Source organism: Microcaecilia unicolor, chromosome 7 (assembly GCF_901765095.1).
Source record: "Microcaecilia unicolor chromosome 7, aMicUni1.1, whole genome shotgun sequence".
Taxonomy (NCBI): Eukaryota; Metazoa; Chordata; class Amphibia; order Gymnophiona; family Siphonopidae; genus Microcaecilia; species Microcaecilia unicolor.
In genome coordinates, this window is record NC_044037.1 from 186,796,514 (window position 1) to 186,811,292 (window position 14,779).

The 14,779-nt window shown below is 40.5% G+C and overlaps 1 protein-coding gene across 1 annotated transcript in view; it reads left to right on the forward strand.

Annotated features, from left to right (window-relative positions):
* Positions 1-13,362, forward strand: part of FN1 (fibronectin 1) — a 268,540-nt gene extending 255,178 nt beyond the window's left edge. The window contains 4 exon segments of the mRNA XM_030210701.1: positions 4,138-4,263; positions 8,655-8,761; positions 9,046-9,156; positions 12,513-13,362. Of these exon segments, the coding sequence (XP_030066561.1) occupies positions 4,138-4,263; positions 8,655-8,761; positions 9,046-9,156; positions 12,513-12,587 (419 nt within the window). The 3' untranslated portion in view covers positions 12,588-13,362.
* The last annotated feature ends 1,417 nt before the right edge of the window (positions 13,363-14,779 follow it).

Genomic DNA, 14,779 nt, shown 5'->3' on the forward strand with positions numbered 1-14,779 from the left:
ATTATTGCCATATTGTTAAGTGCTGTTAACAATGCTGATTGGCTTGTTAAGCCAATTAAGTTACGCACATTGTTATGGAATATGCTTGGATTTCAGCACGGAACGATAGGCGAGCTATATAGAATCTGAGGACAAGTCCTTAACACACGGCTAGTGCGTGAGAACAGGCTATCACATAAATGTGTTAAAGCATTTTCTGGTATTTTCCCTGTTTTTACTTGCTAAACTGAGCATCATTTCTTTTTTAAGAACTTTCCTCTGAGGGGTGTGACATTTGTGGAGAATGGGTGTGGTAGCCTTAACCAGCTAGCATGTTATGATTAGCATGTGCTAATTAGTTAATGCAGAGTTAACATGGGAGCACTTAGGGGTCCTTTTATCTAGGGGCTCTTTTACTAAAGGGTTGGCACGCGTCAATAGGCTTGCTGCATGCCAGTCTGGATCTATCGCAGGAGCCCGGCGGTAGCTCCCACCACCAACATGTGCCATTTCCAGTGCTACAAAAATATTTTCTGTTTTTGTAGCACTGGTGCGTACCTGGTCGTGTTAGCAAAGGAGCCCATACCAGTGCTTCCCCCCCTCCCCCGAAATGACCGCATGGTAAGTGGTTCACTATCACACTTCCATTTTGTTTTGAGTAAAAATACAGGGCCCGGTTTACTAATCTGCACTGGTAGGCTTGCTAGCGTTTTTAGCGCTCGCTAATGCTAGAGACACCCATATACTCCTATAGGTGTCTCTAGCAATAGCATGCGCTTTTAGCATGTGCTAAAAATGCTAGCGCACCTTAATAAACAGGGCCCACAGCCTTTTACATGCTGCAGTAAAAAAGGGCTTCAGCACATGTCAAAAACACACGCTGACACTAGTGCAGGCCCCCTTTTGCCACAGCTTAGTAAAAGGACCCCTGAGTGTGCTAACAGATTTAGCACACGCTAAATGATAAGACACTTATAGGAATATAATGGGCATCTTATCATTTAGTGCACTCTAATCAATAACATGCACTAAATCCATTAGCATACCTTAGTAAAAGGACCCTTAGTGCCTTCTAAAAAAAGGAAAAAGCCTTAAACGGTATCATGTAAAATTTGGCTTAGCACGTGACAGAACCCGTTTAAACATGTTAAACCCAGATTCTAGCACACTTTAGAAAAAGGACCCTATAGATTTTTTGAACCTAATGTGGCTTTCAACTTGGGGAATCAGATTATGCCACCCCTTTGAAATTTATACATGCTACTAAGATTTACATCTCTTCTCTTGACAAAAATGTCATGAGATCATTATTATTCAGAGTGGATGTGATTATTTGGCTCCTGTTTTTTTCTTACATCATATTTAAAAGTGGCAGCATAGTGCCTGCTAACAAGAAGGAAAAGTTTTCAAGCTGCTGCTCCTTAAATCTTTTGGGGAAATAAGTTCAGTAAGGAGAATATTACCCCCACCTCCTTACTTTGCAACCAGTACTACCTTTGTCTCTCATATCCTAGTTCTGGATAAACTGGATATAGTATAGTTACTGACAAGGCAGTTTCACAAGGTCTGGGCACCTATCTTTAAGAGTTAGATGTTAGCTCTCCCTATTTGAGTTCCTATATGCTTACAAAGGGGGTGGGAGTGGGGAGGCAGGTCAGAAGAAGCTTTGGGTGCTTAAATTAAACATTTTAATAGCTGACCTAATTAAAAGCCTCAGTTTAGGAAGCCTAGACTTCAGTGTAGCTGCCTACTGTCAGTCGAAAATCAAGGTTTCTAAATTTGGTTGAAAATAGGATACTAAGGGGTCCTTTTACTCAGGTGCGCTGAAAAATGGCCTGCACGGGTATAGATGCATGTATTGGGCACGCACAGGTCCATTTTTTAGCACACCTGCAAAAAAAGACCTTTTTTTGCCAAAAATGGATGTGCGGCAAAATAAAAATCAGCACGCTTCCATTTTGGGCCTGAGACCTTACTGCCACCCATTGATTTAGCAGTAAGGTCTCACGCGTTAACCGGGTGGTAATTGTCAGCGCGCATACACTGCCGATTTCTGCCTGGTTAGCGCCACGCGGTAGAAAATAGAAATTATTTTCTGTTGCGTTTTGGACACACGTAGAAATTAGAATTACCACCAGAGGCACGCGGTAGCCAGGCAATAGTTCCGATTTGACACTCATTGTAAATGCATAGGCACCTACGTGTCTTAGTAAAAGGCCCCTAAATTTAGGGACACAGCTTTTGTTGAATATCAGGCTGTAAACTTCCAGAGATCCTGGGTCCAATGTATGCCATTTATTATATATTCCCTAATATTTAAATAGCTTGCAAAATGAATCCAAACATTTGTTAGTTATTTTTTTACATTATTTTATAAGCATAATATAAAATTTTATATGCAGCTTTGGGCATATTGTAGCATAAACAATTACAAAGTGTATATTGCCACTGGGTGTATACATGTGGGAGTGACATTCTTGTAAACAGGATTACACCGTCTCTTCCTTGATGCGTCTGCTGCGGTCTCCCAACTATGTGCATTTCTTAGGGCTGATTATTTATTCTGGGTGTTATTCTACTGATGAGGACTCAGGCAACCCCTTTATCCACCAATACTGGAACTGAAATGGCACACCCCTGCAAAGCACAAGACAGACGTTCTGCAGGTGCCTGAGTTGGAGCGGGTACAGATGGTATACCTTTATGGAGTTCTTTAACGGTAGTGGTGTAGCAGTAGAGAAATGCAAATTGAACCCGTGGAGTTGACTCACCCTGCTGAATTAGTTCTTGACGAAATGCAGTGGCATCTGTGCTGCTTATTACATGTGTACTAGATAGATGTTAGTCACTTAAGGGCCCTTTTACTAAGGTGCGCTGAAAAATGGCTTGCGGTAGTGTAGGCGCGGGTTGTGGGCACGCACCGATCCATTTTTCAGCGCGCCTGTAAAAAAAGGCCTTTTAAAAAATTTTTGCCGAAAATAGACGTACATCAAAACCAAAATTGCCGCACGTCCATTTTGGGTCTGAGAACTTACCACCAACCATTGACCTAGCAGTAAAGCCTCACCCGGTAACCAGGCGGTAGTGACCTACGTGCGTCAAATTCCACTTGGTGCGTGTCCGAAAATAAAAATTATTTTTCAGATGCACGTATCAGACACACGCCAAAAATGAAACTACCACAAGAGCCACACAGTAGCCGGGCAGTAACTCCATTTTGGCGTGTGTTGGGCGCACATAGATGCTTATATGGCTTAGTAAAAGGACCCCTAAGTTGCAGTAAGCACTAACATATGCTTACTGCAGCAAAAAAAATGCTAAGCACGGGGCATGCTCATGCATCCCATCGTGATTTTTGCATTTGCACGTGCTTCCCACTTGCTAAAAAATAAACTTTATTTTTTAGTGCTGTGGATGGGAAGGGGTGGAGAGTAAGCGTGTTCTGTACTAAATGGTTAGCACAGCTACATTGCCGCTAGGTCAATGGCTGACGGTAAGGTCTCAGACCCAAAATGGACGCATGACAATTTTCATTTTGCCACACATCCGTTTTTGGCAAAAAAAATTTTAAAAGGCATATTTTGCAGGTGCGCTGAAAAATTATTCTGCGCATGCTCAAAACATGCGCCTACAGTACCGCAGGCCATTTTTCAGTGCACTTTAGTAAAAGGACCTCTTGGTGTCTCCCGAGAACTGGATATTGCTTTTGTGGGGATAGGAAACTGATCTGCATGGGTCCAAGTGTCCTTTTTAGGCTTCTGAGTATATTTTCTTTTATTGGCTTAGCAGCAGAGGCAATGTGTGTAGAGCTGAAACTAGGAAAAAACTGGAAAAAAATAGAGATGCACTCTCACAGAACTGATACTGTGAAAAATCACGGTAAAATATTTAGACCATGGATGCATCATTATCGTATTGACATGTCACATTTCATAATTTACATAATTTTCTCAATTATTTCAACATATTAATGTTGACCATATGTTTTAATATTAATGAAAACTGAAAGCTGGAAGAAAAGTTTCTATAAGAAGTCATTTTTGTTCTTGTATTTTTTTATTAGTAGATGTTTTTCAGGAGGGTTTACTGTGTATATGTTTATCAGTAGGACTGTCTTCTTTCTAATAATCTGTAATCCAACCTGGTATTTTTGTGCAGAATGGTGCCATGACAATGGCGTAAACCATAAGATTGGAGATAAATGGGATCGCCAAGGTGAAAACGGACAGATGATGAGCTGCACTTGTCTTGGAAATGGGAAAGGAGAGTTTAAGTGTGAACCACGTAAGTGTCTTCAAGTTTGTTGTAGGTCACCTGATCTGCAGTCTTTTGAGAGTTGTCTAGTTCTTTGTATCTAGCCTTTCTCCTGAGAGTGAGGCTTATGCATACTAAGCTTGCTACATTTAAATTGGATGGTAGCCAAGTTATCGTACCAATGTCATTAGATTGTTGACAAGCACAACACAGCTGAACTTTGGACAGTGATGCCAGGATCACAATGAGGGGCATAATTGAACGGGGTGCCCATGTTTTCCTGAGGACGTCCTCTCGGGCCGTCCCCGCGAAGCGTCCATCTTTCGTTTCAATAATACGGTCGGAGACGCCCAAATCTCAACATTTAGGTCGACCTTAGAGATGGTCGTCCTTAGAGATGGTTGTCCCCGGTTTTCGGCGATAATGGAAACCGAGGACACCCATCTCAAAAACTACCAAATCCAAGCCATTTGGTCGTGGAAGGAGCCAGCGTTCATAGTGCACTGGTCTCCCTCACATGCCAGGACACCAACCGGGCACTCTAGGGGGCACTGCAGTGGACTTCAGAAAAAGCTCCCAGGTGCATAGCTCCCTTACCTTGTGTGCTGAGCCCCCCCAACCCCACTCCCCACAACTGTACACCACTACCATAGCCCTTAGGGATGAAGGGGGGCACCTAGAAGTGGGTACAGTGGGTTTCTGATGGGTTTTGGAGGGCTCACTGTTTCCTCCACAAGTGTAACAGGTAGGGGGGATGGGCCTGGGTCCGCCTGCCTGAAGTGCACTGCAGTACCCCACTAAAACTGCTCCAGGGGCCTGCATACTGCTGTCATGGAGCTGGGTATGATATTTGAGGCTGGAAATTTTTTTTTACGGTGGGAGGGGGTTAGTGACTACTGGGGGAGTAAGGGGAGGTCATCCCTGATTCCCTCCGGTGGTCATCTGGTCATTTAGGGCACATTTTTGTGGCTTGGTCATAAAAAAAAAGGACCAAGTAAAGTCGCCCAAGTGTTCGTCAGGGATGCCCTTCTTTTTTCCATTATCGGCCGAGGATGCCCATGTGTTAAGTATGCCCCAGTCCCACCTTTGTTATGCTTCCGACACGTCCCTGTGAACTTTGGTTTTCCCCACGCCAGAAAGCAGTTGAGGACGCCCAAAATCGGCTTTCGATTATGCTGATTTGCGTGACCCTGTGAGAAGGATGCCCATCTTCCAATTTGTGTTGAAAGATGGGCGCCTTTCTCTTTCGAAAATAAGCCTGAATGTGTCCTAAGAGCAAGTTGGAACATAGAGACTGTTCTCATTGAGCTGGATAGTAGTGAATTAACACCACTTTTTATTGGTTAAAAGTTTCTTCAAAGCTTCTCATTCAAGCTCTGGCCACCCTGACCTGGGGTAAATATCGTAAGGGTGTGATTGGATACAACCAGATGTCATAGTCAGCGCCTTCTTTTAAATGGCAAGCAAATATTTCTAATTCAGAGTTAATAAATGTCTCTAATAGGCTTACCTCAAAAATGTCTTTAAATATTAATGAAATCCCACCTCCTTTTTTTCTCTCTCTCTGACAACTAAAACTATTTTATAACCTATGGGACACAGTGCATTAATTAATGGATCCTCTGTTGATGTAAGCCAAGTCTTTGTAAGGAATAAACACCCTGGTTAGAAAATGTGGTGTTTTATTTCCAACAAGGCATACCACAAAAATCAACCAATGTGAACATACATAACTCATACACATATATTAAGAACTGTCTTACAAAATCTGCTTGTTATTCTACTATGATGTTTCTTCTTTATCATGTTGCCCAAGATCCTACTGTAACACTAAATGTGTATTTTCTGATACATTTCCACTATTCATGATTATTGTAAGCCACATTGAGCCTGCAAAGAGGTGGGAAAATGTGGGATACAAATACAATAAATAAATAAAACCAATCTTACATTTAAATAGTAACAAGGGATAGGAACAAAAAAGGATAGTTTCAGAATTTGAACATGAAACCTATCTTAAATGTAATCCTATTCATACATGTATTTTTGTTCCTCCTAACCTGAAAATGTTTAAACCAATGAGATTGTTTGATCCCTATAATTACTTCAATAGGTTTAGACATAAATTTGGCACAGTTAATCAATACTTTAGGGCGGAAATCATGTTTAAAAATCTCTTCAAAACGCCTTATATGAGGTTGGATCAGATGATATTTCCCACACTTAATCCTAAATTAGGGAAAAAGCCCCAACCTGCTAAGAGCAAATAATAAAACAAACACAAACATACCCAATCCATTATAACAGGTAAGTACCTAAAAATTTGTTATGAGCAATTCAAATCAACTCATTAAAATAGTGCCCAAACTTGCCCCTTTAACATGCCCCTTTGGCGCAACATCTCTCTACATTTTGCTGTTATTTTTGCCATTTTCAGTTCCTATGGCATTTGTTTCTTGTACTTAAGATACCAAGATAACTCTAAAAACCCATGGAGGAGACTCCACAATTACTTTGCTACAGGCTTGGACTATTTTTTTTTTAAGTTTCAAAAAGATGTAAGCTGAGATCCCTTTTCAGTAAGGGGTTTCCCCTATCTTATGCACAGCAAAAGTAATTTGGGCCAAACAACAACAAAAAAATTACTATTTGATATCTAGTACTAGATTCTATATATGGCACTTGAAAAATCGGTACCGAAAATATTTCCGCCTAGGCGCAGTTTACAGAATACGCCTAGGTGGAAATATTTTCAGCACTGATTTTCCAGCCGTCATATATAGAATCTAGTCCTAGATTTCAAGTACTAATTTTTCTTCTTGTTGTTTGGCTCAAATTATTTTGCTGTACATAAGATAGGAGAAACCCCTTACTGAAAGGTATAAACGTGAGCACCTAAATGCAACAGGTAAGCGCCTGACGGTATTCAAAAAAGGAGCCTGCTGAAATAGTTGAATGCCTATAACCTGCCCATGCCATCTCACATGAACGCCGCTATTGCAGTTACGTGCTGGAACGCTTAGGTGCCCAGTTATAGAATAATGCCTAATTTCTCTTAAGCACCTATCTGCTATGGAAATTTATTTCTGTTTGAGAATAAGAAGTCAGGCACCTAACATTTAGCACATTATATACAATTACCCCAATAGTGTCTGCCTTATTTAGTATAAAGCTGTTTTACTAAGGAGTCCTTTTACAAAGGCGAGGTAGCATTTTTAGTACGTTAAAAATGTGTTCACTAAATGCCAGAGACACCCATAAATTCCTATGGGCATCTCTAGCATTTAGCACGCACTAAAAACATTAGCGCACCTTTGTAAAAGGCCCCCTAAATAAGACAGACACTGAGTGTTGTTATAGATGGAGTTAAAGTTTCAAGTACTAGATCAGGGGTGAACAACCATTATATAGAGAGAGTCGCAGGAATGTTAGTACTATCCCTAGCGGGCCGCAACAATACCTAATGTCAGAACCAGAAATGCACAGAGCTCCACAGACCTTCTGTGATAAAATAAATAAGTAAACATTTAAATAAACAATGGAAACAAACTGCTAAAGTGGCTATTTTGAAGCTCTTTGTGAAAAACAGTGTTGAAAATCACCAAAACTGTAGTTAATGATGTTTTCTGTATTTATTTCCTTTGGTCTCATGATCCACATAAAATTCAATGGTAGGCTGCATTCAGCTAATGGGACAGTGGTGAATGCAGAGAGCAAGTAATTGTCTGCTTTACCAGTACTGATACCTGCCTCTCACTGTTTTCGGTGGTACTCATTGTTGATGCTGATGGGGGTTTTATAATGTTTTCTACACCATAAATCAAGCATGGAAACAAACATCTGTGTGCACTGTTGTGGTCAAAAAGGATAGTTTTAGAAAGGGACACCTGGTGTGAGCCTGTTTCCAGGTGTCAAGTCAATTTTATAAAGACAGGTAGGTGCCTAGGGGGCTCATTTTCAAAGTGCTTTGAAAATACGCCTGTATTTGTCTTTACTAAATTATAAGGTGTCATAAATCTGCCTATTCTGCAGGTGCAGAGACATACAGCAGCCCTAGAATAAGTGTAAATATCTGTGCATATAATTTTTAAGGACACAGATGAATGTATTTTATAATTATGCACATACATGCATGCTCCATTCATGCTTCATCCAAATTCCACCCCTTTACATGACTACAGGCAAAGTATGCACTATCATGTCAAAACACATACTTTTACACCAATGGCCACGTACATGTGAAAATGACTTTATTAAAATTATTCCCAAAGTGTGATAGCAAGACATTGCATAATGGCTTCAATGGCAAGGCAAGAATCCAGGCATTGAGCTTTGTATTAGTTGTTTGAAACATACATACATTTTGTCAGTGTATAACAACGTGTCCTGCATAACAATGAGATCCTTTTTTTATTTTTCAGATGAAGCAACATGCTATGATGATGGAAAGATGTACAATGTGGGAGAACAGTGGCAGAAGGAATATCTGGGAGCTATCTGTTCCTGCACCTGCTACGGAGGGCATCGGGTAGGCATGAATGCAGTGGTCTTATTAGTATAAATAGGACCCACATCACAAAAGATTTTCTGTGGGGGGCAATTTCTCCAGTTTAGTTCTTCACATGCCATGATAGGAATGAACCTCACTCATAACCCAAAGCATGTGGAGTATGTGGGACCTGCAGTAAATAATACACAGCAATGCATGTTAAAGAATTATACCATGGTAAGGCCTTTCTAGTCCATATTTTTATGCTTACTAATGATGCATGTGTGTGATTTAAAAAACAAACAAACTTGGATGTATTACAGGGTTGGCGTTGTGACAATTGTCAGAGACCTGGTGCTGAGAACTTGCCTGACAGTGGAACTGGCCACACTTATACACATGTTTCACAGAGATACCAACAGAATGCTAATTTTGTAAGTATCCAGGTGGCATCAATGTCTAATTCAAGATGGCATCTCTCTCCAGCAGGGTCTTCTTTTTTTCCTTAAAAAGGAGTATTCTGAGTTTTCTTGTTGTGCAGGCAACTATGGTCATGCGTTGTGGATTAACAAGTATAAATTTACAAAATAGATAAAGATTATCTCCAGAGGAGGTGTTGGCAGATGAAGATCAATTGGCCCATTCAGCATGTTCATACATTTCTTGGGTACCATGATTTGGTTAAATGAAGGGTCACATGTTTTCATACTGTTCCTATGCCCTACTTAGCGGATTTAGAGTCTTGCTTTTAGGATTCTCAAGTACAACAATAGTCTGTTCTAACTACCAATGAATCTGAGGTCAAATTTTTCCAATGCTTTAAACAACATATCTCACATCAGGGCTCCAGCAACACAATTCAATACTTGGTTAAAAGGATGTATTCCATTGCTCTAAGACAGGCTTCAATATGGATATGAAATACGAGCAACCTGCTGGTTGACATGACTTTGGGGTTCACTAAGCTGTGTGCACCCTTACATGGTTCTTTCCTGCATGCTGAGCCCATTTCTAGTGCAGCTGTAAAACAACCTTTTTCTAATTGTTGAATTTCTGGCTGTGCACTAATGTTACCATTAGCATGCGGCCATTATTAAAAAATTAACACAAGAACACTTACTGCCTCTTATTTTGGAGACAGTAGATGCTCCAGTGCTCTACAAACAGCGCCTGAAAATACCGCCATAATACTGCCAAAAAAGAACTTCCCAATGCTCAGAGCTAATTGTATGCAAATTTTATTCACACTGTTAGCTCTGAGCATTGGGAAGTAAGGAGGTGGGGGAAAGGGAACAGAACATGCGCACAAGACCTGTGTGTAGGTGTTTGTGGTTCTCCACTGGGCAGAAGGAGAAGACACAAGATCTTCCTACCTTCGGCATCAGCAATTCGGGGCAAGGAAGGAGGAACTCAGCAGCCCCACTGAGACAAAACCAAGCTGCTTAAACTGGTACTTCTAACACAAGACCTATGATAAAATAATTACTGGGAGTGCCCCTTCTTGATGCAGTGTTAAATGTGGGATTGCTGCACATTAAAATCCTGAATTATAGGGCATTAAGCTCAAAACTTAACCCACTTTATGAACACGGTCCCTAAATAAATAATACATAAATTTTAAATACAAAAGAAAACAGGCCAAATGAACTGAAAACAAATCATAACTTTTGCCTTATGTTTATCCCTAGTAAATAGCCATTTCATTCTAAAGCACTAATCAGGAATTTATCAAATTTGATTGTGTGTTCTGTCTAAGCTTTAATATTTGAGGTACATTTTTTACTGAAAATTTTCTGTATTACAGAGTATGTGAAAGTAAATTGAATTGCAAGAAATTCTTTTAAAGCTCTGTTGGTACATTACAGATAAGAGAGAAAATAAGTGCACATGAGGAGATCTGTTTAGCTGTAGGATTTACTTAGTTTTAATAAACTTGTCCTATCCTGTCATCCATAACAGGAAACAAAAAACCATGGTAATATTTTCAGAACAAAAAAGGGAAAACATTCCCAGCCGATACTCAAACCAGTTCACCAGCTGCTGATAAATGTACAACTGCCCTATCCTTGTATTTTCAAATATTATACAGATAGTAGACTGAAAATCTTTCTAAACAGCTTGAGGTCAAAGAGGGTCTTTTACTAAAACAGCGTGAGTTATCTGCAGCAGGGCCCAATTTATTCCTATGACCCCTGCTGCAGATAACTCGAGCTAAGCTTTAGTAAAAGACCCCCAAATTGATTTAACCAACCAGAAACGGCTCCTAGCTGGTTAAATCACTTGTTCGGGGGGGCTCCTAGCTGGTTAAATCACTTGTTCGGGGCCAACCAGTCATATTCAATAGAACTTAGGAGCCCCTTTACTAAAGGGAGTGGAGAAGTGGCCTAATGGTTAGAGCACCAGTCTCAACATCCAGAGGTGGCAAGTTCAAATCCCACTGCTGCTGCTGTTGCTCATGATCTTGGGCAAGTCACTTAACCCTCTATTGCCTTAGATACAAACTTAGATTGTGAGCCCTCCAGGAATAGGGAAGTATCTAGTGTACCTGAATGTAACCTACCTTGAGCTACTACTGAAAAAGATGTGAGCAAAATCCAAATAAATAAATGGGTGCAGGAGCCCAGCATGCCCACCCAGCTGTAATCAGGCTGCACCACATACTGCCCAGTTAGCACAGGAGCCCTCACCGCTACCTCAATGGCAGCAAGTGCTCCCCCAGCATGTCTCAGCATTGAACTTTTGTGTATAACAGTGGCAGCAGTCAGCAAAACACTGTACACTGCCTGCTAAATATCAACTCTCAATACTATCTGTTTAAGAATGGGGTAGAACAAGAGAAATCATCAGTATAATGACATTTAGCCTCTGTCCAGATAACTTGTAAGCTTAGTTTAGGCCTCCTGAACAGCAAGCCTAAACTACAGCCCTGGATTCTAAATATGGCACACTCCCAAGATTCGCATGTAATATAATTGGCTAATGAACTCTTAATCAATAAGGTGCTATCAACCAATTATTTATTTAGATTTTGCTCACACCTTTTTCAGTAGTAGCTCAAGGTGAATTACATTCAGGTACACTGGATATTTCTCTGTCCCAGGAGGGCTCACAATCTAAGTTTGTACCTGAGGCAATGGAGGGTTAAGTGACTTGCCCAAGATCACAAGGAGCAACAGTGGGATTTAAACCAGCCACCTCTGGATTGCAAGACTGGTGCTCTAACCACTAGGCCACTCCTCCTCTCCAACTGGCACTAATTAGGACTTGTGCACAAACTGGCCATGTGCTGTATGTAACACCGGGTGCCTACACCCCATAGCGCATATCTCAAAAGAGGGCATGGGCGTGTCAGGAGTGTTCCAAAAAGTTGCACGCATTGTTATTGAATAATGGGTCAGCACACCCAACTTAAGTGCCAGGATTTACACCAGATTTCAGCAGGCATAAGTCTGGAGCCTGAGCTTAGGGCACCAGACATATGCCGTTTATAGAATCATGCTTGGCGCCAATCTTTTCTGATGCTCAGATTTGAACACCATATATAGAATCCAGCCCATAGCACTGGCATAGTGACTGGATATTTAACACCGCTGGCCATATCGTATACTGTCGTGCCTAGTGCCACTGAATATCTGGAATAAGTTAAACAGAAGCTGAAAATCCACTCCAACATTATTCAAAGTATCCATAAGCAGTCATAACAAGCAGTGTGAAAACCTGAGTATTTTCAGTCCACATCATGCAAATTTAAACTTTACTATGTTTGCTTTTTTCCTCTTTCTCCCAACAGAATGTGAAATGCCCCATCGAATGCTTCATTCCTTTAGGCATTCAGGCAGACACAGAACATTCACGAGGAAAATAAACACAACGGTCATCGAATTAAAAAAAAAATGAAAAGGAAAAAGAAAATTGTCACAGCTCCACCCTTCCTAGAGTGATGCCAGTGAAGACAGATCACCGGGAACAGTCTCTTCTCTGGAGTACTCTTCCCTGCTCTCAGCTTTATCCTCAGCTTCTCACGCGTCACTCAAGAGTTTCACCCCCTCCTCAGACTGTTTTATTCAGTGTTTGATACCGTTCAGTATTTCTTTAAAAAAAAATAAAAGTAAATAAAAATAACTTTTTTGACCAATGGATCATTATGGTGGAGACAGGGGATATAAAGTTTTGTTTTAAATAAAGGGCATAGAGAATGTGAGGGGGTAGGGAAAAGGGGCAGAGGAAATGCCCATGGGTCCAAATGCAAAATGTGTAATTTTTAACAGAAATGATACTACTTTTTAATTTTAAACTTAAGAGTCCAAACACTTAGCTTTGCATCTGACTTTCTCTGCAGGCGGCAATAACTTAGGAACTGCATTCCCACGTCACTGCAATATCTAACTATGTGCACAACCCTAATTCTCTTCTACACGGTGATTCCTAGTAATTTTCCTGTTTTTGTTATGTGTTATTTATCAATTTTCCCCCAAGTGTTTTGTATTGATAAGTAATTGCAATGAAGAGACCCAAGTTTTGCAATCGATACAGGAAATTTGGTGTAATTATGGTCGGTTATTTTTATACTGTACATGCCAAAGCTTTACTACTGTGTGGAAAAGATAACTCTTCTTTTAATAAAAAGATTTACAAACCCATGAAGTTTGTTCAGTATAAGGCATGCCATGCTTGTGAACACATTCCGCTTAGAAGAAAATATATCCTATCTTACTGCCCCCCGCTAAAGAACTTAATAAAAAATACAGAATTGAGGGCATTCCATTTAAAATATATTTGTCATACTTTAAACACAGCTCTAATAGTGGAATCTGCTAGAATATTTCGCCAAGCTGAGCGCTTATATTGATAAAGGAGGACTTCTCAGGTGGCCAACCAATCTCAACAAAACATATTTCTCTAACGTCGTCATACCACGGGAAAAGCTTAGACTATTTTCAGCTTATTCAAAGATGGGGATTCAGAACAGCATCAGTGGATGGATAAGAACCTGGCCTGAAAGGGGGTCTCCTGTGAAAAATTGATGGCACATATTTTTATTATAGAATAAGGGAACAATGGCATGCCACAGAGGGCTCTGTCAGGACTGTCTCTTTGTAGGGAGAAAGAAAGATTAATGTTGCCATTTTTGCAAAATACCCATTATATATCTGGATTTGGATTATTTTGTTAACCTTTTCAAATTGATGCTCAAGGTGACAGTACACATAAGCACCGCCACGCTGGGAAAAGACCAAAGGTCCATCAAGCCCAGCACTCTGTCTCCGACAGCGGCCAATCCAGCAGGTAGCTAGATTCCTGCTCTCAATAGAAGTTTACAGTCTTGGTACCTGCAGCAATGAAGGCTCTTTCCATTGTCCCTAGTCTGCTTATGGGAGGCAGAAAAGAGGCAAAAGACCTCTTCTCTCCAAAAACTTATAGATGTGAAGCACTAGTTTATATACCGCATTGAGTGGGTCTTTTACAAAGGCGCGCTAAAAATAAGCGTACGCTAAATGCTAGAGATGCCCATATATTCCTGTGGGCATCTCTAGCATTTAGCATGTGCTAATTATTAGTGTGCACTAAAAATGCCATCGCACCTTTGTAAAAGACCCCTGAGATGGGAATTGAGACACCTAGGTGAGAATATGCTCGATTTCTCCGGTATTTTACAAACGGCATGCCAAACACAGAGCCTTTTATAAAGAACATATAAGGACATGCAAGAGTGCACTTGTATTTGCTAGCATGAATAGAAACAGCAACAATTTTAAAACCCTAACTATTCATAAAAAGAGTATGGTCCTCCAGAACTTTACATGAGTAAGTTCCAATGACTATAAAAACAGATGTTGATTTTGCAATCTGTACTAAAAGAGGTTAACCAGCCTTTACACCTGCCCCTTCAAGCTGGCATTTGTGTATTTCTCAGAGCAAGTGTAAAAATCAGTGGACATTTTTGTATACACATGTGTTTTCCTTGTAAAATGCCTAAACCACACCCCCTTGAAATCTTTATGGACCGTCAAAGGGAAATAGTGGCTTTGTAAAATTGATGTTTGCACCTGTAGTTGA